At 41.0% G+C, this 27,580-nt stretch overlaps 1 protein-coding gene and 1 long non-coding RNA gene across 2 annotated transcripts; both read left to right on the top strand.

The window, feature by feature from the left end:
- Positions 1 to 537: 537 nt before the first annotated feature.
- Positions 538 to 27,364, top strand: LOC126504843 (uncharacterized). Its single transcript, XR_007592730.1, has 3 exons — positions 538 to 569; positions 642 to 706; positions 27,301 to 27,364. It is a non-coding gene; the product is annotated as an uncharacterized lncRNA (long non-coding RNA).
- LOC126504842 (FAD synthase-like) lies at positions 18,888 to 20,569 on the top strand. Its single transcript, XM_050147398.1, is given in 3 exon segments — positions 18,888 to 19,681; positions 19,684 to 20,425; positions 20,427 to 20,569. Coding segments are annotated over 3 exon segments (1,446 nt in total). The 5' UTR covers positions 18,888 to 19,065; the 3' UTR covers positions 20,515 to 20,569.
- Positions 27,365 to 27,580: the final 216 nt, after the last annotated feature.

Below are 27,580 nucleotides of genomic sequence, written 5' to 3'. Positions count from 1 at the left end.
GACATGCTTCCCTTAGCTCTGGGAGGACAGGCTCTGCTTGTCCCAGTGATGTTTGAAACCAGGCAGTGCTGGATGCTTAATAGGCCGCAGCTTTCCTCTTTGTTCTTCCTTCAGTTTTCAGCAACCTCTGTAGACTTTTTGCCCTCTATTTTTTTTTTTATGAAGTCAAGAACTTTTACCTTTTCCTACAAGAAAACTATGTAAGTTTTGGGAATGAGTATTTAAAGAAAAAGCCCAAGGGTTATTTGAATACACACACTGTAGTACCCGACACCCGAGAAGGTTACTAGGTGACCTACTAAAGGACAGGTAGTATGTACTGTAGGATGCATGGACAAGGGGCGGGGCATTCGTGGTCTAGGCAGGACAGAGAAGGATGGTTGTGAGGCTTCACTACACTGCTCAGAACGGCATTGGCTTTAAAACTTACACATTGCTTATTTCTGAAATTTGTCTTTTAATGGTTTCAGTCTATCTTGCACCACAGCTAATACATGACAGGAAAGGAAACCACGGTGGAAAGGGGACTGCTATATTTACACATCTCAGCGTGCTAACAACACTCAGAGGTGAGCTGCGTAGATTATTGCACTAACACTCAAGGAAAATTACCTTCGACTGTGATGTTTCTATTTTCACAGGTCACAGTTGATGTAGTACATCACATCTTAAACACATGTAGAATTTTTATGCACCAGCTAAAAAGGTAAGTTTTTAAGGAATGGGGGAAAAATGAATGTGGTGGCATGTCAACTGTCGCCTGTCATTCTTAGTCACACAATCCCAGATATTTTTCTAGAAGTAGGGGAATAATCTAAGGTGAGAAAAAAAATCAAATATGGAAAGTGTTATTACAAAAGAGAAATTATTTTTAAATGCTGCAATTGTTTGAGAATCTCATCCAATATATTTTCGCCATACTTACCCATTTCCCAACCCCTCCCTTGTCTACCCCTCCCCACCCTCAACTTCCTACTCATACTTTAAGATTTCTTCTTTTCCCCATGTTGACTCTAAAGTTTACTTTGTGTTGCCTAAGTAGTCTTGGGAATGACTGCCCTTGTGGCTGACCTACTAAGAGTCACATCATTTCAAAAGCAAAAAAAGAAAGAAAGAAAGAAAGAGAGGAGGAAGAGAAGAGAAGAGAAGAAGGAGAAAAAGAAGGAGAAGAAAGAGAAGAAGAGGAGGAGGAGAAGGAGGAGGAGGAGGAGGAGGAGGAGGAGGAGGAGGAGAAGAAGAAGAAGAAGAAGAAGAAGAAGAAGAAGAAGAAGAAGAANAGGAGGAGGAGGAGGAGGAGGAGGAGGAGGAGAAGAAGAAGAAGAAGAAGAAGAAGAAGAAGAAGAAGAAGAAGAAGAAGAAGAAGAAGAAGAAGAAGAAGAAGAAGAAGAAGAAGAAGCAGAAGAAGCAGCAGCAGCAGCGACTCTCTCTACAAGAAAATCCCAAGTCATCTTGGAGATGTTTTGTAATGTAGATGAGGTCAGGGAGCACTGTAGCTTAACAAAGCACTCAAAGGTGACAGCTAAGCATCTTTTTTTTTTTTTTTTTTTGTAGAGACAGAGTCTTGTACTTCTCTTGGATTATCTTGAATCCTGTACTCAAGCGCCACTTTACTTCAGCTTCTCAGGCAGCTGGGAGTACATATGTGCTCTCCGGCTCTGTTCTCATTTGCTGTGTCTAAACCATAATTCTAATAGAAACCACTGTTACCTATAGAAGACATAGAGGTCATGGAAAATTACCATCATCTACTTACTAATGAGCCATAAAACTGGGCTGTTCAAACCATAGCTGTCATTTACAGTTGAATAAACTAACAGAAGTTATCCTGGAAAAAGAACGTCTAGAAATGACCTGGTACCAATGACAGATCAACTAGAAGACATCAGGCCCAACCTAATCATTGAGGAAAGAGGCAGAAACCCCTGATTAGTAAATAGGCTCTCACCAGATGCCCAAACTTTCTCCATCACAAGCACAATTATACCAGCGGGAGAAAGGAGAACATGCCACTGTTGGCTGGGTACTGAATGCCGGGCACATCTCTTCACGTTTCACTACCAACCCCGTTACACACATGTGGAACTTCAGGCTGTGGAAGGTAAAGATATTTGCCTAGGATCAGCGATACAAGCAGTCTGAAATATGAGCGTAGGCCCGGCTGGATTTTTACTGAATGTACACACCTTGTCGCACCAAGGGATTGAGGCACCACTTTTTTGTGAGGTTTTTTTTTTATTCATTTATTAAGGATTTCTGTCTCTTCCCCACCACCGCCTCCCATTTCCCTCCCCCAATCAAGTCCCCCTCCCTCATCAGCCCAAAGAGCCATCAGGGTTCCCTGCCCTGTGGGAAGTCCGAGGACCACCCACCTCCATCCAGGTCTAGTAAGGTGAGCATCCAAACTGCCTAGGCTCCCACAAAGCCAATACGTGCAGTAGGATCAAAAGCCCATTGCCATTGTTCTTGAGTTCTCAGTAGTCCTCATTGTCCACTATGTTCAGCGAGTCCGGTTTTATCCTGGGCTTTTTCAGACCCAGGCGAGCTGGCCTTGGTGATTTCCCGATAGAACATCCCCATTGTCTCAGTGTGTAGGTGCACCCCTCCTGGTCCTGAGTTCCTTGTTTGTGCTCTCTCTCCTTCTGCTCCTGATTTGGACCTTGAAGCACCACTTTTTGTTATATCAACGCAAAGCAACACTTTAGATTTGTACGCAGATATACATTACAGTAAATAACTACCTCAAGTACTATGCTTTTTTTCTCTTTAACCCATGTGCGTCTTATCATTTATCTTTTCATGTCAATGTTTATGTGTCTGGCTTTCCTAAGTGAATTATTCAAATAAATTAATTCTTTACACTTGGCAATTCTGGTCTGCTTCTCCAGGAGACGATACATAGAAAATCCTTTTATAATTAGGTCACTCTTACTCTGGGGATTTCCAGGAGTCTCACCTTTTGATTAAGTCGGTAGTCTAGCTCTGCTTTTGAAATTTATTTTTACCTATAGGCACAGTGACCAGTCTTCTGACAATGTACTCAAGGAGAATGCGGTGCAAGCTGTGTGTAGCCTGCATAGCTCGTGTCACATATAAATGACCGCTTTCTAGGAAAATTGGTTTCCCTAGATATTATTATATATCTAAATTAAGAGTTAATTTAGTTTACAGTCCACCAAATCTAACGCTTCTGTGTTTGGTAAATGCTCTTTCTAACTAGTCTACTACACCACCTGTTAACAGGTCCTAAGCAGGATAGCCAGACTCAATCCCAAAAAGATCATTTTTAATTTGTAGCCTCATAGCCTCCCTGATGAGCACGGACTCTGCGCTTTTCTTTCCCCCTCAAGCCGTTTCCATTTTGCAAACACCAGTTATGGCTCAAGCCCAAGGTTTCAGAGGAATGAGGTCACCAAATATCACTTGCCAGATCTCTCCAGCGAAGGACAATAACGAAGAACCTCATGGAAAATCTCCCACAAAGCCAAAGTAGAATTTGTGTTAATGAGGCAGAAGTGTTGGTTACCTCGATGCTATCTCTCAAAGGCGGCATAGTTACTGTCACTGCCCTGGCCAACCCCTTCTTCTTCTTCAAGCTCTCCTGCACAGACCCAGAGATTCCAAGTCTAGATCTGACCTCATTTTCAAGAACTTTCTTTCTTACTTACTTACTTTTTTTTTTTTTAAACAAGCACAGCAGCCAGTGCCAGTCCTGAAAACTAAGGCAGAAGGACATTAGGGACAATCTAGCCTTTCTGGAGGATGATATGAAAACAAGCTATCGTCTCATGTCAGCCACATTTATTATAATGCACTGCATTAGTAGAGATGGATTTCAGGAAACAAAAACCCTTGAACTAGGAGAACACTTGGCAGATATGTGATTTCAGTTCACTTTACTTCTCTTTGCTTTTCCTCCTTTGTTGCTAAAAACTGAAAAACCATTAATAACCATATCTGCCCAACTTCAGACACATGGAAGTATTCCATAAACAGAACAAATTATTGTTTAGTGGTAAACCAGATAAAACCTTTAACATAAGCAAAAACCATAGCAATGGATTAAATAGCAATAAGAATTACAGAATAAGCCAAACCAACCTTCCTGAGGTGTTTGAATCAGTGAGGAGTGCTAAGCAGGTGATTTTTTTTTTACACATCTGAACAGACATAACTCTCAAGAAATTATGTCCTTCACGGAAACTGTGAGCATGTTAGTCTTGGCAAAGCCTGAGTAATATTTTTGGACCTCTGAAAGGGCCCTTTCATTTTAATTCCCATGAAAAGCTTTATTTTTATATACTGTATTAGAGAAATCCATACAGGAAAAACCTGAGGACCATCACGCCCCTCATTATGTTTTATGCATCACAGGGGTTCACCCAGATGTCCCCTTGTCTGAGATCGTTATGATCTCAGAATGTAAATGAGCCTTTCGGTCTTCATGCATTGAACATTCATCTCACACTTAGTAATTTTATAAGCTCATGCTTAGGCAGGGCATTAACAATTTGACATGTATACCTGCGAGCAGGTTCTAGGCAAAGAAATCTGTCTCCTGTAGCAATGTACCTCCTTGAGTCAGACTCCCTCTAGCTCCTCTCTACTTGTAGAAATCATAAGTCTTATAGAACGTAATGACTCTTCGAAGCTATAGCAGCAGTGACCTATTAAGATTCTGAATGTTGTTATCTTTCTCTAAGAACTGGTTGAATCATGAGGTTTGTGGATAAACTCGAAAGAGCTTCTGTTCGGTTGTTTTTTTTTTTTCAGAGAGGGTCTCATAATGTAGCTTTGGCTGGCCTTGCCTAAAACTCATTATATAGACCAGGCTGGTCCCATGCTCACAGAGATCTGCCTGCTTCAGCCTCCAGAACACTGGGATTAAAGAATGAAGGAGCTACCACTGAAGGTAGACAAAAGCATCTCAAAGTACAAGGTAGTCCATACAATGTTGGACAGGCGACCCACATCAAAATTTCAGGAGACAGTGGTAGCTCTTTCATTCATAATAGGAGAAACAATGTTTGGAAGGTTGAAGGATTAAAAAGTACAAAAGACTGAGACCCAGAGCTGTCTGAATATGGTGGTATCACAAGCCACCTGCTCCCTGTGAAAATTGCCTTCGAGTGGTCTTGCTAAATGAAGTCTCTCTCACAGTAGGAGACTGTCAAGGCTCCAATTAGCAAATCCCTCTACCACAAAGTTAATTATGTGGATCTTGAAAATGGTGGAAAAACTCATTCCTAGGAAATGAAGAATCGATCAGGCATTAGCCACCCCGGGTGCAAAGAAGGATTGGGAACCATCATATGAAGTGGCCACATGTGATTATCGTTGATAAATAACTTCAAGGAAATTTTTAGAAAGCAGTAAAAGATTATAGAAGATACTTCGATGTTTATTCCTCTTAAAATAACCCTTAAACTCTTAGGCACAGTAAGGGAACATATAAAAATCTATTTCAGATATTAAGTAAAGGGAAGAATAAATACAAGAATCTCTCCTTTGTCAACATCAGAAATTTATGATTGATGTAGTAATAAAAACTATGTTGGTCATATCTTCGTCCAGCAAAAGATGCCTGATCTATATCAAAGATATTGAACTATTACAAAACTAAGCACAAGCATGAAAAATAAAGAAAGATCATAGATGTCAAGGTCTTTTTAAAATTGAGCCATTGAGTCTAGCAACCCAGGATCTTTAAGAACTGAAATGGAGTTGAGAACTGTTGACATCATAAGGGAGGAATTTCTGAAGGTTGCCAACAGCAAAATATTGCCAACAATATTTTGTCCTTAAATGGCAAATGAGCAAATATTTGCTTGTAAGGAAGATTGCTATTATGATGGCCGCTTCTGGGTATCCATCCAGTTTCTGCTTCCTGTATTCTGTAGTACTGAACAAATTTCTGTTCCCATTGGTGATCATTCAGTCACTGTGTCTCCAAGTCTCTCATGAAGGTGACTAGCAATGCCCTTTCCATGGTAAATCTGGATGTGCATGGTGACTGAACTGAACACCACCTGGGAAATTCTGGGCTTGTCCTTGAGGGAATTTACAGAAAGAATTTGATCACAAGGGTCTGACCTCAGCAATAGTTCAACCTAATTATAACTCAGACATTGAGTAGATCATTGCGAGGTGGTAGATTTGTGAAAGGGTAGTGTCTTAGGGTTTCTGTTGCTGTCAAGAGACACTGCTTGGTTCCCACACACTGAAAATCCAGCTTTTCAGAAATAATTCATTATTCAGAACACCTAGATATTGAGATGGGTCTAGTACAGGTAGGACTTGGGGTGTTTCCAGGATAGGACAAGTTCATGTGTTCCGGTACAAGGTGGGATTTAATGTCTGGGTGAGAACTGGGGGGAGGGGGGTCTAGATAAACACAGCAGTTATATATCAAATTCCTTCCCACTTTTTCTTTAAACATTGCTCTGCACCTGGATTTATCACTGGTCTTCTGTGGACATTTTTGAACTGCCTTTGCTGATGGTGACACCCTCTGACTAAGTTCTACTGGCAGGAGCTTGAATGGAAGTGACATTTATCAGATCAAGGATTTCAGATAAAATGCAAGTAGCCCTTGACTCCTCTCCCCATGCTACTGCTTTGGACTCGTATTTAGCCACGAGGATGAGGATTTCCTGGCAGAATGGAAGCGACCTTGCTCTTGGCTAGCTTGCAGGACTCAGCTAGGCAAGAATGGTACATGAAAGGAAATTAAAAATTTTTTGCATTGCATTATCAAGGGATTTACTTATGAGCACTGAGTCTTGATCCTAATCAATCACAGTGATTTGTAAACTCAGTTCACCTATCTGTCAGGTAAATTGATGAGTAGCCATCTCCAACTAAATGTCAGACATTGGCCTAGACTGTTGGATGTCGCTGTGCCACGGCTCCCAGCCATTCAATGATATTCTAACACTAGGTGTGACCCATGCCCCCTGTAGTCGATGGCCTTACTACACCTGGTTGGACCACTCGACTGGAGTGGAACCTAAGGCCATCTCAATCTACCATTGCTTGTCTTTCCATTTATAGACGTTTAATGTTGTATCTGATTTACAAACATGCTGAAGTCTCTCTGGGATTTAGGGTATGTGTCAATGTGTTTGAGCATGTAAACATGGTAGATGTGTGTTTCTGCTGCCTTTCTTGTTATATATTGAAAGTATTTTTTTCCCATTCCTTGGGTACTTGATATTGTGTAAACATGAATACAGACAAGGATGCCCGTTTAACTTCCTTTGCTTAGGTACTGCAAATTATACTTCAATCATAATGGGAATTTTGGTAAAGTGATGTATTAGAACTCTGGGTTACATGACGGAAATTAACACCAGGTATGTGGTATCTTTTAATATCTTGGCATGTATTAAACTTGGTGAGGAAATTGAAATTATAGTTTGAAAAAAAAACATACTTGTTAAGAAATGTTCTTGGGTAAATTCACTTTACCCAAACCTTAGTAAATTCACTTAAACATTTATGATAGGCTGTTTATTCAATTATAAAGAACAAGCGTAAGGAGGTAAGTTCACCCAAAACATAATGTAGAAGACATTTTACCTCAAATTAGATTGTGTCCTAAATGTTTTCCATATCATGAATATCAAACAGGAAAAGAAGAACAATTTACTAATTTTAAGGTATAAAAATATGCTCTGGAATCATCCATTCACTCTTGCTTAGCTATTTGTGGAGCGGTTATTCTGTAACCGGCACTCTTGCTGATGCTGGGTTGACAGCAGAAGCCCCGGACCCTGCCTGTGGGCTTACTCATAGATTAGTGCCCGTCTCCAATGCTGACCCTTAGGCTGGGACAAACTATGTCAAGAGAAACAGTCAAGGCCTTTGTGTCAAAGGCATAAAACTCTCCTTTGAAGATACAATCTCTAGGACAAATAATTTCCTTTCTCTCATTGTGGATCTCGTATTTTAAGCTCGGAAATAAGCATCAAATTGTTTCCTCTTGAGCCTTTCTCTTCAGAATCATATAGTGCATGCTGCTCATGGTTCTCTCTGCTCAGCGTTTGGATATTAACTCAGTGCTGCTTCCTTAGGTAAGGCTGTCCTAAATGTGTTCCCTACTCTTCCATTGCTCCATCTTTTCCTCCCTCCCTCCTTCTTTTCCCCTCCCTCCTTCCCTTCCTTTATTCTTTCTTTCTTAGACAAGGTCTCCTCATGTATCCCAGGCTAGCCTTGAACTCTCAGTCTTTCTGCCTCAACCTCTCACGTACTAAGATTATAGGTCTGGGCCACCATGCCTACATCAAAATTGCAGAGATTATTTTTAATCTATCACAATAACAATAAAAAGTGATACTTTCATATACCCATATGGTAGCCCAGAGTAAGTAAATTGCCTTAAGAAATATCACATAATTAATATGAAGGATATCCCAAATTATATTAAAGATTCCTAAATTAAAATAGTGAGAGACAAAAAAAAAAAGAATTGGAAAGAACATGTTTTTAGCTTCTTGTTTCTCTTGAAGCTCTATTATTATCCAGGATAACATCAGATCTTTTAAATTTTTTATTGGTAAGTATTTCTTTGTTTAAGTGTATGTGTGTGCCTAAATGTGTGTGCCATGTATGTGCAAGTGTCTCCAGAGGCCAGAAAAAGGTGTAGGACCCCTGGAGCTGGAGTGATAGACAGTTGTGGACTGCTGGATCTGGGAGCTGAGGACCTAACTCAGGCCTTCTGCAAAAGCAGTATGTACTCTAACCACTGAGCCATCTCTCCACCCCCTGTATCAGACTTTAATAACCAGTGGTAGCCTTGCTAATTGTAAACAAAGCACAGTGACTGCGGGTCACAAGGGGGACCAAAGTGTCTGCTTGTACAGCAGCTCTGACAGGAAAACTCAGAAACAAACAAAATACTGTAACCTCTCTGGGCTTCTGCTAATTTGTCGTAAAATAAGTCATAACGTAGGCATTGAAACCTAAAACATGGTCTGGGGAGATGTTAGTGTTTGCAGAGCGCTTGCTATGCCACCAGGAGGATATGAGTGCAATCCCAGGCATCCATGGAAAAAGCCAGTGAGTGACGCGTGCCTGTAATTCTAGTTCTGGGGAGGTGGAGATGTGAAGTTGTCTGGGCTCGGTGGCAGGCCAGCTTGCCTAGTCAGTGAGCTCCCAGTTTAGTCAGAATTTTTTATTTCAAAAACTAAGATGGAGAGTAATGGAGGAAGGCACCTGACATCCTTCTACACTCATCCACATCCACACACAAACACACACATTTACATACATACACACACACACACAAACATACATAGTCAGTCACACACAAACCATACACATACACACACAATCACACACACACACACACATTTTCCTTTATCCAAGTTTTGTTTTCAAGTGCAATGACAATTACATAATTATAATTGGCTCTTTTTTTTTGTTATTGTCATCTAATACATCCATTTATCACACAGCTACTGAATACTTATTGCATCCCAGACTCTAAATGAGTCTTACATAGAGAGGTGAACAAGAACCTTGCCATTTTAGATTATAAAAATCTAGCTGAGGAATCATCATTAAGGAAAAATACAAAGAGAAATACTTGCTTAATGGTTTTAACCGATTGGTGTAAAAGGTAACTATAACTACACCATAAAGAATCAGATCTTCCAACTACTGACCGTCTTCAGAAAGAACTTATACAGTGGTGTTCTTAGCCATTATTGAACAGCTGGTTTCAAAAAGTGTCAGAAAAAAGAGAGATTTTAGTTTGAAAGTCAACAGTATACTTTGCACTTGATTCGTTTAGTTTGAGTTTAATTCAGCGTCTCTCGGTTTGACTCTGGACATCATATTAGCGTGGAAGGAAATAGTTTTCTCTTAGTGGCATCAATACAACTCCTTCATTCCCTAAGCCTTAGGCTTGGCTTCTTCCTACTACCTAATGGACCCTTAGAGAATGTTCTGGCTGGAAAAGATACTTGATTTCTTTCTCCAGGAGTGCTGAGTTGGGGCTTTAAAAAAAAATCAGGAGGGTGATTCACTTGTCCAGCTGAAAGCCATGCATGATGATTTACGTTCTGGCCTTTCCTATTTCTGCTTCAAGAAGGGTGAAAGTTTTCTGCTGATAAAACCGGTAAATCGAAGCAAAAGAAATGCTACCACCTACCTCTCAGAATCCCTTAACTGTTCTGGTTCCCACAGCTGGGGAAGTATTGATAAATAATAGATGGAAGCTTCACAACCTTTAATTCAATCCCATCTCTCTGAAATATACTTTTCATTTTCTGCAGGACCGAGGACCAGATGGTTCTTAGAAACCATTTCCACTAAAATCAGCGATTGCTTGGTACTAATTCTTTAGTGTGAGCCGTGATTATTTTCCAAGCAGGATGAGATTTTGGTTGCTGTGGGCATGAGCCACTTATTTTGTTTGAAATTAAGGGACTAAATCTTGTTCGTGTCTCCACCATGTTAATCTGATGCATCAAAACCACTTAGTTTGCAACTAAAGGAACAAAAAAAAAATCAGAAAAATTCTGCTAGGATTTACCCATGCTTAAGAGTATTGATACTAGTGTGTGCTTATTTGTTTTCTCTTAGAAACACAATCACGTGACAGAGACAGAAAGCCCAGTTCAAAGTGACTTGAAAAATGCCCATTAGCCTAACTTCATCTTGACATGTCAGGAAATGACAACTTTTGGGTTTCAAGTGTTATTTTATTAGCTTCAATCTGATGACTTCATTGGAAAACGGTTACTTCAAAAGGACTAGACTCTAACATATACACCAGGGACCATCTGTCCTGGGTTGTTATGCTGCTGCCTCACTTGGGGGTGCCATAGTTATAGGGAAATACCAATTGTGATACAGGAGTGCTTAGAATTATATTAGCTTTTTTTTTCAGTATGGTACTAAAAGAGAAAGTGTCCTTCTCTCTGACACTTAAAAATCAAAAGTTGAAGCATTTCAAAGACCTTAGGTTTGTGGTAAAATTTCAGTATTCCCTACTAACCTGAAGCCTTGCCTATTGTAGAATGATGTTCTTAGCTTTTATTTAAGGGCTGGTTTCAAACACATTGGACGTTTATATTTTAGAACTTTCTGTTGACATCTAGAAATTCAGAAACTTCACTGCATTATTTTCTGTTCAATTTCCCATTATGTGGTTTTTCAGTTAAATGATTATTTGCTGTATTTTAAAGGATTTCATATTTTAGAGGCATTTTTCAATAATAGCCAACCTATAAAATTTTGGATAGCAGAACTTTATATATCAAAAATAATAGACCTTTATTATAATTATCGTAGGTTACAACTATCTCTAATCCCTTATATCCATGACTATACACCATTTACAAATATTATTTGAATATTCCTTTAAGGAATTTGACTTTAGACCACTGGCATCATTGGAAATGTAATACGTTCATATGTTATTTGAATGTATTCTGGATTTCCTCATTCTAACTATAGTTTTGTGGTGGACTGAATAAGAATGCCTTCCATAGACTCATCTACTTGATGTAAAGTCATCAGGGTGAGCCACTGTTTGAGAAGGATTAGGAGGGATGGCCTTGTTGGAGGGAGTGTGTTACTCGAGTGTGGGCTGTGAGGTTTTAGAACACCAACACCAAGCCCAGGATCATCTTCCTCTATTCCTGTGTATCAGGATGTAGTTCTCAGCTACTGCTCCAGCGCCACCTGCATGCTGCCAGGTTCCCAGCCACGACAATAGCGGACTCTTCTCTTTCCTCGCAGGTCCTTACAGCAAACCTGCAAGTTAGAGTAATGAGTAATGCTCAGAGCAAAGCGAGTGATCTGTGTATTACATCTTAAGAGACTATTTCTGGACACAGATTCAAAGACAGAGAACAATCCGATAGTAAGCTGAATGTTTTTAAGACTTAACTCCTTAATGGTACAGACCTTGGCTGACCTCGACCTTGTCTTGAGCTCTTGGGTGGTTGCTCTCACTGCTGATTACCCTAAGTACTTTTTCAGTTGCATTCAGCACTTTAATTGGCCTTTTGACTCACTCATCAGTTCAGAGATAGCACTCAGCTGTCTTTCCACTCTTCCTTTTCTCACTGAAGAAGTGTGACATTCATAATAGTTGTTTTTCCATCCGTAAGCAAACTGTCTTTCCTCCCTCGTTAGAGCTGGACTTTCTAGTTTCATATCCTGCCATTTCAAGGCGAGTTAAGCTTGGACACATTCGTCCAAGCAGAACTCAGAGTTCCTCTCTAGTCTGAACGCTGCTGCTCTGGAAAGCCCTCACCTAACTACAGATTGCTGTGTTTTATCCATACTAGGATGCCCCTCCCACACTGGCTAGAAGTTTTCAGTGGAATGAAAGGTACTTTTTATATCACTGATGGCCATTCTCATAAATCTGATTTTCTTGGAACCCTGTTGAGTTCATCCCCACTCTACTTTAACTGCCCTCACCATTCCCATTTCAACCTCTCCTGGGTTTATCTTACATATCCTCCTCACATCTGTTGTCATGGATACTTCAAATGCCCCTCTCCGCCTTTGCCAGGCAGCACACCCATCCTCTGATGTCTCCTGACAGTTGTTGGCTCTCCTCCTCTCTGGCGACTAGTTCTTGGATGACGGGCAACACTTAGCCAGGAAACACAGGTTATGCCTCTCCTCTTACAGGACCCAGCCAAAAATTAGTGGCTAATGAGGTGATAAAATCCCCTAGCAATTCTGGGAGACCATTCAAGATGACAAGGCCCCTTGAAGGTGGAACCGAGACTCAACTCGACTGATATCCGGGTCTTGCTTCCATGTTTCTCTGATTTCTCTCAAGTTGCTTGGTTCAGCATTCTGTGCCATTTCCCCTTCAGGTGACATTGCTGGTGGTGCCTCCTGCTGTGGGTTATTCCAACATCTCTCCCCATGCACATAATCAACTGTTCAACATTATTTTAATTTTGCATCTCACAATACACCTTCCTGCGCAGGGCTACCTGGGTTACTTTACTGAGACCCTTAAGCTTTCAGTGGTCCCAAGCATGCCTTGCATGTTCGTTGCTCACATCTCCTCAACCACAGATGTCGTTTAAACTTGCAAACCCTGCTTGCACCCTTTCTATGTTTATTGCGGGTAATTTTGATGTCAACCAAAATACCAGTGAGACAGTAAAAACTCCCCAGCGTGGTGGATGAATTAACTGGCCACAGTACCACTCCAGGGTATGGTTGAGGGAAAGGTTTGTACTATGAATGTGAGAGGAAGAATAAACAGCAAAGAGAGAAAGCAGTACACGGAATGCAGCCAGCAGAGTGGACCTAGTCATGAAAGAAACAAGAGTTGAGCAGAGAAAGAGAGGGAAGGAGAAAAGAGAGAGAGACAGGGTGAGAGAGAGGTCAAAATAGTGGGATTAGAAGTAGAATGAGTAGGTGGGGAGGCAAAGGGAGAAGTGTTTAGAGAGGGGAAGAGGAAGAAGGGCTAGGATGCGAGCATGGACTTTGAAATGTGTAACAGGTGCTTGTGACACTCAGGGAACCTGGGCATCAGCGTGTGTTTGGTGTGCCAGTAGTCACCATAAATAATCACTTGTCCCTTCTGGCTTTTGGGATTTGGGGAAATGGAATTTCCTGTGGACATGGCACTTAATAAGCCCCGGTGGCGGTTTGAGTGAGAATGGCCTCCATGTGCTCGTGTATCTGAATGTTGGGTTCCCAGATTGAGGACTGTTTGGGAAGGGTTAGCTGGTGTGGCCTTGGAGGAGGTGTGTCGCTGGAGCAATAAAACGGTGATTAAGACAGAAGTCGGTACTAGAAACGGAGTTGTGCCAGGGCTGACCACACTGTGTGTTTGGAGAAACATGGAAGACTTTTTAGATGTTGGGCAAGGCTTACTTAGTCATCCCAGTAGGAATACGGAAGAATCGTAGTGCAGTGAGCAATGGAGACTGTGGAGGCCCAGTTCAGGAGGGTTCAGAGAGGAGTAATACTAGAGACTGCTAAAGTGATATTTTGGTAAAGGATCTGGCTGCTTTCTGCCCTTGTCCAAAGGGTGGGGGGGGGAACTCTGCCAGAAGCTGGATTGAAGAGTTTTGGACTATTGTCATTGGCTGAAGAGATTTCAAGACAACCTAGTATTGGCTGTGTCGTGTGATTATTAATGACTACTCTACAGACCTCCAATGATAGAACAAGTAAGGCAGAAAGAAAGACAAAATGCACAGTTTGAGGAGAAAGAGAGCACCAAGGGTTGCAATGTGGGAGCCCAGTCCTGGGCTGTATAAAGCAAGGCTAGATGGTAAATGGAATAAAGAGAGGGGTGATCGCAGAGGATGACCCAATCCAACTAATCTGCCAACTTGTCAAAAGCAAAGCGGATTTAACAGAGTAAGCCATCAGCAAGTCAAAGCTTGTGGGGCAGGCTCCAGCCCCAGCAGACAGCAGAACTTGGTAGTACGTTTTCATTCTGTTCTTGGGGTGATGACAACTCTTCATTGTTTTTATATAAAAAAAATTGCCTTTATGTTTTCTATATTGCCTAGGGGATATTAATTCTTTATGTATTAGCAACAAAATCTGGCACCCTTTGTTGTTTAAACATTGGCTTTTCATTTTTTCTTTATTTTGGAACCTTTTCTAACTTTCTTTGCTGTTCAGTTATATGTCTAAGAAGACTATTTTATCTTTTACCCCCAAATCATTGTCTATGCTTACCCATCCTTTTCTGGAACAGCGGGTTTTCTTTATGGCACCTCCACATTCACACCTCCCTTCCAAAGTAAGTGTCTCGGAAAGGCACAGAAGGAACTTGTCAAATCCATTTTTTTGACATCTTGTTGTTTACACCTGCAATCTGTAGGCTTCTGAATTGCCTGTCACAAAGTCTCTGTGCAAAAATTCTCTCTCAGTCCCTCAACAACCTAAAATTGAGGCTTGTGGTTGCAAAAGTATTTGCAAAAAATGGGAACCCTGATTGCAAGAGTATCTGGCAGGTTTGCTGTACTTGAAGGAAGAGTTGAAGAGAGAACAATCTCGGGATATGTCCTGAGCAAGGGAATAAATATGTTTTATTGAAACAATAAACAATGTAGATTTCTAGTGATAAGATACTAAAAGCTGGTAGAGAATTTGAAGCCTAGCTGAGCAAATTGTGTCCAGGTGTGCAATGATGATGTATACTTTATTGGTAAGTTATAGTTATATATAATCTATTAAAGAGAAGAGGAGTGGATTTTTAACTTTACCATCCAACTGTGGCAACCACTTAAGAAAGCAATATAAGGAAGACCATGGAAGAACAAGGAAGCTGATGCTCAATGACAATTTTGTCAGATTTTCAACCCGTCCAACACTCTTCTGGAATCGACCTGCTGTGGGTTTTCTTTCTCTCTCATTGCAGATTAGAAGTCAGGAGAGCTCTCCCAGCCTGCCCTCAGGAACTCAATGACCTAGAAGCTATGTCACCTCTGGTCAACAACCCTTTATAAGGTCCCCATCAACCTAGACAGCTCTCTTGTTCTTCTCTCTCTGTCTTTCAATCTCTCTCTCTCTCTCTCTCTCTCTCTCTCTCTCTCTCTCTCTCTCTTTCATTCCCCCTTCAAGGCAGCCTTCCACACACACCCCCAATAAGCCTCTTAAGTGAGATCTATTGCATGGTAGGATCTCTTTGTGACACACCTTGACCCCAACACAACAAGGTACCCCCCACCACTTAATCCTAACACTGCACAGTGCATGATTTAGCCTTGCTTAAGTTTCTTCCAACAAAAGCGTCTTTCTAGCCTCTTATCTATGAATCAAAGTATAAGGAAATAGAGGAATTTGGGGTAAAATAGTTCTGTTCAATTTCTTCTTTTAGTTCTCCATCTTCCTTTATTCCAGTTGAGGCCAAGTTTCAATAAGAGACAGTAATGATCAAATGTGCCTGAAATGGATGGAACCAATAGGACAGTTGGATGAAGAATGACTTATTTATATCAGTGATTGAAGTAACACATTGAAACATGCTTTAAAGCAGAGTTACTTATGAAGATGTAAGTAGTTTACTTTCTTGCTCACTGCTCAGAAGAGTCGATATGAATGGTTTGGCTAATAGAGAGGAGGATTATTTTTTTTTATCAGGCCTCTAGTCTATTGGACACTGTCATGGGAATCAGCCCTAGATATCTTCATTTTCCTGAAAATAAATGACCAAAGTAGGTCACGGTGGTAAATTTAGCCCAATAAGGTTAGCTGTGAAGGCAATTCTCAAGCAAAATGGGTTTCAGCGCTGGTAACTAGACACCAGCCAAGTGCATTGTGTTTGCGATGGCAGCTGACTGTGGCTTTGAAGTGAGCAGACAAAAGCAATGACGGATGGAATAGAAGGAGGCTACTGTAAACAGAATGAGCGCTACGGGAGGCCAGGGGCTGCCTTCTTGGGCCATTGGCAAGGCCTCAAAAGTGCACTTGGGATCTCTGGCTTTTGGAATTTGAACTGGCAGCTCATGTTTATATTCTTGAACCTGAGAGCTTCCTCTTCTATATAGTCTAAAATCTGCTGTAAGCATACAAATTTAATTAACCAGACAGTCTGCAATAATTATTTCATTTCTATACAGCATAAAAAGCGTTTCAATTGCTTTATAAGAGAAACTGGTTTATTTATTTTTATTATATGTATATGGGTGTTTTGTCTGCACCTGTGTCTGTGTCTTATGTGTGCCTGGTGCCCGCAGAGGCTAGAAGAGGTCATCATAATTCCGTGGAACTGAAATTATAGACAGCTCTGGACTGCTTTTATGGGTGTTGGGGGGAACAGCCAGAGCCCTCTGGAAGAGCAGACAGTGCTCTTAACTGCCTTGGAATAATTCTTCTGTACATTGTGAATATGTATTACTCTCTTTGGTTAGTAAAAGCTGGCAGGCCAGTAGCTGGGCAGGAAGTTAGGTGGGAAATCCAAACTTGATGATGGGAAAAAAAAGAGGGTGGGGCCAGCCAACCAGAGAGGGAACAGAACATGCTGGAGGACAGGTAAAGCCGTGAACCATGTGACAATATATAGATTCATAGAAATGAATTAATTTAGATTTAAAAGCTAGTTAGCAATAAGCCTGAGCTAATCAGTCAAGCATTTATAAATAATGTAAGCCTCTGTGTGGTAATTTGAAAGCAGCTGCTGAAACTGAAAAACTCTGCCTACACTTACCCACTATTCTCAGAAGATCTGATGACCTCCTCTGATATCTAGTGGCAATGCTCACATAGCACACATACATGCAAGTCAGAAACTCACATACGTGAAATGAATAAAACTTGTAAAACATTACTAGCTAGTAAAAGGCTTACTGCTAAATAGCAAGGATGTGTCTTCCCTCTCCTGTAAGAGGACATCTAAGTGGGCTAATCAGTCACCTGGATAGGAAAGCATTTCTCAGAAAAAGCTGTTCTGGGAACTTTTGAAATAACAGAGAACCTTCCTAAAATGTGGACCAACTCAAAGGTCTCTTTTACCTTTCTACCCAATGAGAGTGTGCAGCCCTCTGCTGTGCAGTGAACTCTGTCTGACTTCCACACTACAACCCGTATGTCTCATCTGAGCTCTCTGAATGAAGACCAGGAACTGGGGAGCAAAACTCCCAGTGACACACACATCACTTAGAGATGTACAACTCTTCTACCAAGCGGGGACAAAAAGACAGGGGAAACCTTAGGGAAAAAGAAGAGCCTCAGGGTGCATAGCCTACTTGAAGTTTGTGAGATTAGTATTTTGTCAACTTGACAGCAGCCTGAGTCATCCGGGGAAAGGAACATAAACTGAGAAAATAACCCCACCAGATTTCCCTCTAGACATGTTTGTTGGGAATTTGCTTGATTAATGATTGATGTGGGAGAGCCCAGGCCCCTGTAGGACGTACCTCCCCTGGGTAGGAGGTCTTGGAGTTTATATGAAAACCAGTCAAGGCAAACATGGAAAGAAAGTCAGGAAATAGGGCTCAGTTTTCCTTCCTGGCCTCTGCTTTGTTCCTGACTCTAGTTTTTTGCCTTGAGTTCCTGACCTGACTTCCTTGGTGAGGGACTATAAGCTGTTAAGATGACAACTTGCTTTTGGCCACAGCAGTTATCACAGCCATGGAATGGAAACCAGGACAAAGTCTTCTATCAGTCAAAGGTCAGGAATTCTAGCACAATTAAAACTCACTGTGAAGTTTGCCTATACAGAGACAATAGTTCTTTTTTAAAAAATTTTTATTTATTTATTTATTTATTTATTTATTTATTTATTAAAGATTTCTGCCTCCTCCCCACCTGCTATTTTACTGTAAATGTTAAACTAGCAACGTTTAAAACTTAAGGCCACAGTAAATATTATCTTTGAGTTTAACCATAGACTTTTCTAACTGCAAACTCATAGTTTTTAATAAGTATTACAAACTGTATTATAAATGTTAATTATATAAAAATGTGTCTCAACTCTCCTGTAGCCTGTAGCCTGTAATATTGACTCATTAAATTTGAAGCCGTGTATTTTTCTCTTACCAGCCAAGGTGGGCAGGTGCCACTGCAGTGTACTGAGGAGACTCCTTTGCACATAAGCCTAGAAATGCTATAGTGAGATTATATGATGCTTCTATTTTTAAGTTTTGTATTGAACCCTAGAAGTCAAATTATCTTGGGAAAGTTAGAGAGTAAATGATAAAGTGATCAGATGTGGGTTTCCTTTATTGACTTCTATATTTGCTATATTAAACAAAGTGGCCTAGAAGAAAAGCTGTGACGTAGCAAACTGTCACACTATGTGAAATATTTAAAAAGAGACACCTGGAGAAATCACAATCAGGTCCTACAAAATGCTGCTGTGTTTCATAAAGAGCTCTACTATATCTTAATAGTATTCTTTAGACTTGTTTGTTATTTAAAGAATAATCTCATGGGAAGGGCCATGCGAAGGGGCAACGTAGACAGGATGGTACCAGGTTCCCTTGACTCCCGACTCTGTTCTCAGGCTATGGCCCCCGGTATCCTGTAGACCTGGCGGCCCCTCAGTGCTTATGTCCCCTATTTGGGGTTCTGAGTGGCTACAGGAGAGCCTTTCAAAAGAGCAGCGAGGGCAAGACCATGGCATCTAGGGCCTCTGAACTTCCTCCTGGACGCAGCGTGACGGCGGGCATCATCATTGTTGGAGATGAGATCCTTAAGGGACACACTCAAGATACCAACACTTACTTTATATGCCGGACACTGCGCTCGCTGGGGTTCCAGGTTTGCCGAGTCTCTGTTGTACCTGATGAGGTAGCCACCATTGCAGCCGAGGTCACCTCATTCTCCAGCCGCTTCACTCACGTCCTCACCGCGGGGGGCATCGGCCCCACTCATGACGATGTAACATTTGAGGCGGTGGCACAGGCCTTTGGGGAGGAGCTCAGACCACACCCTGAACTTCAAGCAGCCATCAAAATCCTAGGAGGGTAGGGTTGGGAGAAGCTGTCGATGGTGCCCTCCTCTGCCCGCCTGCATTATGGCACAGATCCTCGCACTGGCCAGCCCTTCAGGTTCCTGCTGGTCTCTGTCCGAAATGTCTACCTCTTCCCAGGAATTCCGGAGCTGCTGCGGCGAGCGTTGGAGGGACTGAAAGGACTGTTCCAAAACACAGCTGTGCAATTCCACGTGAAGGAGTTGTATGTGGCTGCTTCCGAGGGCTCCATCGCCCCCATCCTCACTGAGGCCCAGGCCCATTTGGGCGTAAGCTTAGCCTGGGCTCCTACCCTGATTGGGGCAGCAACTACTATCAGGTGAAGCTGATTCTAGACTCCGAAGAGGAATGTCTGGCCTACCTCACTGCACATCTGCCTCAGGGATCATTGGTCCCCTACCTGCCCAATGCTATTGAGCAGGCTGGCGAGGCCGTATACAAACTCGCTCAGTCAGGATCGTGTCTGGGAAGAAAAGTAGCTAGCGCCCTACAGACCATTGAGACTGCCCTCGATCAGTACGACCTCTCCAAGCTCTGTGTGGGCTTCAACGGAGGCAAGGACTGCACCGCCCTCCACCTCTTCCATGCAGCTGTGCAGAAGAGATTTCCTGATGTTCCAAAGCCTCTCCAGATCCTGTACATCCGTAGCATCTCGACTTTCCCTGAGTTGGAACAGTTTCTACAAGACACCATCAAGAGGTATAACCTTCAGGTGTTCGAAGCTGAGGGTAACATGAAGCAAGCCCTGGCTGAGCTTCAGGAAAACCACCCCCAACTGGAGGCTGTCCTGATGGGAACCCGACGGACTGACCCCTACTCCTGTAGCCTCAGCCATTTCAGTCCCACCAACCCTGGCTGGCCTTCATTCATGCGCATCAACCCGCTGCTGGACTGGACCTACAGAGACATCTGGGATTTTCTGCGCCAGCTGTTTGTCCCATACTGTGTCCTGTATGACCGAGGGTACACATCACTGGGGAGTCGGGAGAACACAGTGCAGAGAACACAAGTGCCTGAGCCCAGGAGGGCACCCCATCTACCGCCCAGCGTACCTACTAGAGAACGAAGATGAGGAAAGAAATTCCCGCATGTGATCTTACACAAACTGGGACAAGACGCAGGGAAGGGGCTGGCCCCGGGTATAACCTGTCATGGCAATAAATCGTACCTCCCTGAAAAAAAAAAGAATAATCTCATGGTTTACAGGTATTTTGTTTTCTGTGTGACAGCCAATGTTGAGACTCTAAATGTTCATATGAGCCACCTAAGACTTACTCATTTGGTAAATGATGGCATAAACAGTACAATTAAAGCTTCAGCATGCCGAAATTATTCATGTCCATCAATTTAATAAACAACAGCCCATGGTTGTTACTGCAATTCCACCTGTGAACTTTAAAAATACTCTGTGTTAACCCCCCCCCCCCCCCGTTTGTGCAGCTTCTGCTGTGCAAAGAAAATGGTGTGGCGCTTTGTCAGGCTAAATACAGTCTGGTACCACACTGTGTTTCACTCAGAAAGAAACTACATGTATAACAGGGATCTCATATAGTTAAAATAAAGCAGAAAAATTACCGTCACCATAACTACCATCAGTGCTTCCATAACCATCATACGGTCATGGTACACTTCGGAGCTCACGTATTTGTGACGAGAGTGTTATAAACAAACCTGGTCCCTTGCCAAATCATAAAAGTCTAGTGCATGCCATTAGATATGTCACATATTCCTGTTAGCAATAATAATAATAACTAATAATAAAATATCTGCAATGGTTCATTTTGACGGTGTTTTGTCGACTTGATTTGATAAAAAAAATATCTAGAAGATTAGTGAAGCGCCCTTCTGGGTGTTTCTATAGTGGCATTTCCAGTAATGATTAGACTACAAGGGCTCTGATCAATTGCATGGATCAATCAACCCCATGACGGATTCCCAATAGGATGGCATTATTGGTAGGTGGTGAAAAGTACGAGGGGGAGGGGGAGCCCGAACGAGAGAAACGAGTCATAGAAAGTGTGTCTTTGGGGCTCTTTTTCACTCTGGCTCTTTCAGCCAGACTTCCTATCATATTCCCCCACTCCCACCCCATCCCCCATCTCAGTGTAGTGCAGCCTCTGAAACCATGAGCACAATAACTCTTTCTTCCCTTTTGTCTGTTTATATCAGGTATTTTGTAGAAATAACAAAGCAATAAGCACAGCAACTGTGTTACTGACATATGAAATCACTATACTTGTAGGTTTTGCTTTATTTTAAAATATACTCTCACCTATTAAAAAAAATGTTAAATGGAATGAGATTGTGGCCCAGTAAGAAAGCACGTACCTAGCGTGTATGAAGCTGACTCTAACCCCCAACATGCTGGGAAGGTTTTACTGTGAATGAGTCCCCTGTGTTAATCAGAAAGAGCTTTACACACTTGTGTTTAGAGCTTCTCTTGCCTGGGTCCCTTTCTTTTGTGCTCAACTGAATTTCACATTTTGTTCATCAGGACACCCGCGTGAACAAAATCCATAGTTCATGTTGAGTAGAGGCTACATCAAGTTATTAGCCTGGACACTAAATGTTAATGACAGTGGAAAATCAGTGGTGGCCAGGGCTTGGCAGGAACAAGTCATCCCCCATAGCAACAGTTGTGAGGCCGAGGAGCAGTAAGACAAAAGTAATGAGGGATCTGTTTCACTGGAATCCAGGAGCCAGCAAATATCTAAGGAAGGCCTCCCTCTTGAGATGTGGAGAAATGTCTAGTGATGTGGACTATAGACCCTAATGACCATAACGAATTTTTTAAATCAAATATTAAAATGGAAGGCTATACCCACCTATAATATTGCATTCACTGCTAGGTCTGAGTAGTTTGAATGACTCAAGAATTACTATTCTTTACATAATATGAAGGTGAGTCTTTAAGTCCCAATATTAAGACAGTTGAAAAACTTTTGGCAAATCTAGATAAGCAGATTGTGAAGGGGAATTATTTACCTGTGGATAAAAGCATCCTGTTCTGGAGATGGATTCCTGAAAAGACTTTCATCTATAGAGAAAAGCTAGCCAAGACTTAATAAAAACAGAATAACATTTTTGCTTGGGGTCAATCTCCCAGGCTACTGGTTGGAGCCTTTTGTGGTGTGTTTCATTGATAGACTTTGTACCTTTGAACTCAGAAATCTCCATACACTGCAATCAGCATGTGTTACCTGTTTGACACAGGAGCTTCTTATAAGAAGTCATAGATGACCTAGTTCCTCATCCCAGATGCTCCTCGAGGCACGTTCCAGAGAAACGGAGAGATGCTTCCAGGCTTCTGCTCCATGTTGACAAGTCTTCAACACATCCTCTCCTAATATCTGTTGTCTATCCCAACATGGATATGATTTTTACCTATCCAAATCCCCTTTTTTGTGACAGAGCTTCTCTGTGTAGCTCTGGCTGTCCTAGAGTTCACCATGAATAACCAACTTGCCTTGAAGTCTCTGAGATCTACCTGCTTCGGCCTCCCAAATACTAGGGTTAAAGGGGAGTATCACCATGCCTGGCCAAAAGCCCCTTCTTTGATTTAACCAATAAAAAAGAAAATTACAGCAGCATTCCCACTATAAGAATAGAATCCTTACCTGGATCTTGCTTCAACTAAAGAAAGTACTTCAGTAGTACGGTACTGAAGACATTCTGGAAGGACCATAATACCTATGAGTGCATCTCCTGGATGAGTTGGGGTGATGTCACCAAGGATTAAAAAAGGGGTGATTTTTGTATTTCTTCTTTATCTCTTCTGCATGACATACTAAAGCTTGTCAAGACCTAAACAGATTCTTCAGATGGTTTAAAACATGTACCCTTAGCATCAACAAAAACCTCTATCAATAGAGAAGGAGGTTCGTGTTTTATTTTCTGCTTACAAGCAAATCTAGGGAAAAAAAGAAGAAGGAAGGAAAGAAAGAAAGAAAGTCAGTCACCAAGGACACATTTCTAAGAAGTTCCATCTCTTCAGCCAGCATGCAGAAGACCTGCACGAGCTCAAGCCAGACAAAATGCCAGCATGGAAGAGCAAAGGTGGGCACAAAGTCCCAACCCTAGCTGAGGAGTTATTGGTACTTGAGTGTTGCCAGGGAGATTTGGAAAAGCCAGTTTCCTTTGCTGATGTAACTTCTGCCTATACGTGTGTTGGCATTGCTGCAGCTGTAAAGAAACTTCTCAAAGGAGAATTACAGGTATATTATGAAAACTTTTCTTAGTCAATCACTTCTTTCTTTTTGTTACTCAGCTGTTTTATGTACTTAGTGCTAAGACATCTGAGAGTACTCCCCCAGTTATACAAATCTTTCCTCAATATACCAAATACATATTCTATCTGACTGAAACCACTTCTCCTGGAAAGTTTTGGTCTGTTCCAATGCAACTTCTGCTATATAGTCTTTTTTAAAAAAATATTACCCCAATAATCCCAGCACTCGGGAGGCAGAGGCAGGTGGATCTCTGTGAGTTCTAAGCCAGCCTGGTCTACAAGAGCTAGTTCCAGGAAAGCTACAGAGAAACCCTGTCTCGAAAAAAAAAATTACCCCAAACTATTCTAAGAAGCCATTTCTTGACTTCTTGATCATATTTTTATGTCCTTGTCATATTCTTTCTCTCTGTCATACTGTGTCTCTATCTGTCCTCTTCCTGCCATGTGTGTGTGTGTATAAGAGAGAGAGAAGAGAGAGAGAAAGAGAGAGAGAGAGAGAGAGAGAGAGCGAGAGAGCGAGCTACAGGGCACACACCTTCTAATAAACTCACAAGAAAGATCATTGAAATAAAAAATTTAAAGGCATTTCATAACCCCCCATAATTACTCTATTTGAACTGAGAGATATTTTAGTTGGATATGAGAATCTAAGCAGCCAGTCATTTCTCTTGGGACTTTAAAGACATTTTCACTTTGCCTTCAGCTTTTAATCTTATTATGAAGAGAATTGTTCCATTTTAATATTTGACCCTTTATAAGGAATAGATAATGTTCTTTTTAAAAAATGGCAAACTTTATGCCCCCAAACTTTCAGAAAGTCCTGAATTATGAGCCTTCATGTCAATGATCATGTGTACTCAGACCATGCTTCCATTCCAGAAACTCAAGCTAACTGAGTTATTTTTGCAGTGATTTTATTCCCTTTGTTTTCGGTTTGTTTTTACAGTCTCTTTTGATATCCTGATATGTTAGATCCCAAGACTATATTTCTAATTTTGTGTTTTAATTTTCCTTTTTTTGACATTTTATTCAGCTTTTAAGATCACTTTTCTAACTTATGTAAGCCCCACTGTTAAAGGACTCTTGGTGTTTCTTGTATTTCTTGTAGCCCTTCATTGTTGTTTGTTGCTTGTTGTTACTGTTGTTGTTATGACAGTATCTCACTTTGTAGCCCCAGACTGCCTTGGAACAGTGTAGTCCATGCTGATCTTGAAACACAGCAGGCTTTCTACTTTAGCTTCCTGAGTAGAGCGGATTACAGGCAGGCACCATCATAGCCAGCTTTTGGTTTTTCTTTATGCACGCAATATAATCAGCCCTTAGCTGGTATGGAGAAGGAGGCTTGTACGAATGATCATGTGAGCCGAAACTATGACAAATAGTTTTAACAGGAAACATTTTTTTTTTCATCTCACTAAAAATTCTTATGGTATCAATTACAAATGTACAGAGAAATAGAATTCTTAAACTAATATTTAGTTGCTATGCTGTACTTTAAAACATTGAAAAATATTATGATTTCTTACTTGGCACAGACTTGCTCTTTCTTGATTTAACTTAGAATGTGTTTCTTTTCTATGTTTTGGCAAATTATAGTACTGAGTTTGGGTCAGTTTCGAATATGCATCTTTTGTGCTTTTAATTCTATGAAATGTTTCCAAGGGCCCTTTACTGTGCATCATTTTTACCAGCAGCACCTCCTCTGAGACATCTTTATCCTTTTACAATAGCCATTTCATCTATATGAAATAAGTTTTAGAAACATCGCATCTTTGTCTTTGTGATGATGGTATCAAGAAGGTCAGGAAGTTTATATCAGAAACATGAATAATAATAAATCTATCTCTTTCTTTTTTAGGTAACTTAGTACTGTGTTATTAGGAATAGAAAACAGGCTACGATACCATGTTAAATGAGAGCTGTCTATACATACCTTTATATATATGTATATATACATATATATTGTTATCTCAAATTTAGTATTTTTTCCAACTTGTATTTGTGATTTGTTCCTTTCTTTGCTTTTATATTAGATATTTGATCACCTTACATATAAGAGCAGGACTCTGAAAATTTACGTACAGAGTTTATTAAGGTGGGATTAAGTAGTAGCTGTCTGGACATAAAGCCTGCAAGTCTTATCTTTTGGAGACAGAACTAGTGTTACAGACCTATAATCCCAACTACTACAGAGGCTGAAAAAGGAAGATTCCAAGTTCAAGAGTTCAAGGCCAGCCTGTGCAATTTAACAAATGTACCAACTTCAAAGACCCTGGAGTCAGTCTACAATACACCCCCGCCAAAAAAAAGTCCTATCTTTTGAAACAGTCATGTTCCACAGAAAAATATTCTTCAGATCATCATTCTGTAGAGTGAGCATCCTGCTACCTGTCTCTCGGGTGCTTAATATGGGAAGGAAGCCCTCGAAGCTGTATGCACATTCATTTCCCATTATTTCTAATGTTTATTCAGTTTGCTCCCTTCATTCTCACCCATGTGTGCTCACAGTCCTTCTGGTCAAATCTCTGCAGAGAATAAAGTTTTGGCATTCTACTTTAAGGGGAAGACAGTCAAACCACTTGCTGTTCTTAAGGTGTGTGTGTGAGTGTGTGTGTGTGTCTTTTGTTGTTGTTGCTGTTTGTCTAGGTAGATAAGGTTTCACTATGTAGCCCAAGCTAACCTGAAACTTACTATGCAGACGCAGCCGTTACTGGCCTCAAATGTGGTCCTCCAACCTGCATCTTGCTTGTGCTACCACACCTGAGCTGAGTGCCATCTACTGTGGTTTAGCCCCCTTCAAACCTTCTTTCTCTGGTCTAGTGTGCCATCAATCAAGGCTTATGGGGTGGGGAAATGGGGCTGGCAGCTGTAAATGTCATTGCTTCTTGGTTTCCCCTTTTTGGCTGAAGATTCCTCTAGCCAACTGCCTATCAGCCTCCTGCCTTTCGAAATCTCATTCCTACTTTTCTCTATTGCATAAAGATTTTCAAAGTAAAAACTTTGTGATCACTTTGGTGGGGTTTTGAGAGGGAGAAAACTTTAAATGTGTGTGGTCAATTCACTAGCTCCATTCTAAAGTCTTTTTACCTGATGTGCGGGTGTGTATGTGTATGCATGTGTGCATGTACATACATGCATATGTATACACACATGTATATGATTATTTTTCAATACCTGGAGCTCTTGACCAATTCAAACCTAATATTTATATACACATATATGTGTAGATATGCATATATAATTTATATAAATATATAAACATATACATATATGTGCATATGTATAAATTACATGAATATTTACGTATACACATACACACATATATGTGTATATATACATATATATGGCTAATAAAGATATACTTTTTGGTTTCTTTTCTCAGTTTTAGTACTTTCAGAAAGTAAAGATATTTATCTGTTATGTTTTTTTCTAGACACTTTAATCAAGTTATTATATTTAGTTCTTGTCATTTTTATGGGTTTTTTTTTGTATCATTACTGTGTAAAACGTCACAAATACTGTAAAGACCTTCTGTGTAAATGACTCTTAACACTTTCTTGAGATGGCTTCTGTAGAGTTATCAACTGTATTCCCTGGCATTTTTAATAACCTTCTTCATATTGTCTGTCATCCCCATCTGTTTGGATTTCAGGTTGATTATCCAGACAAGCTGCACTGTGAAGAGCCACCTGATCACTTCAGTATGTGTTATGCAGGTGTGAGACACATGACATTTTCAGGAAGGAAACATAGAACCTCTGCTGTTAAATTATATCCACCTCTCTTAGGTAGGTAGATTACCCAGAACTCTGGGGGAAAAAAAAGCACAGACCCAACCATAGAGAATTCTGTCCCTGCTTCTTTAAACTAGCTCCATTTAACCTGGCACAGAGTCCCTAACGGGCAATTCTCTGACTGTATCCCTAGGGAAA

The sequence above is a fragment of the Alexandromys fortis genome, unplaced genomic scaffold (assembly GCF_014885135.2).
Source record: "Alexandromys fortis isolate MF-2015 unplaced genomic scaffold, M_Fortis_MF-2015_v1.1 scaffold_32, whole genome shotgun sequence".
NCBI classification, from domain to species: Eukaryota; Metazoa; Chordata; class Mammalia; order Rodentia; family Cricetidae; genus Alexandromys; species Alexandromys fortis.
Note: the sequence above shows the minus strand (reverse complement) of the source record. Positions and strands in the feature narration are given on the sequence as shown.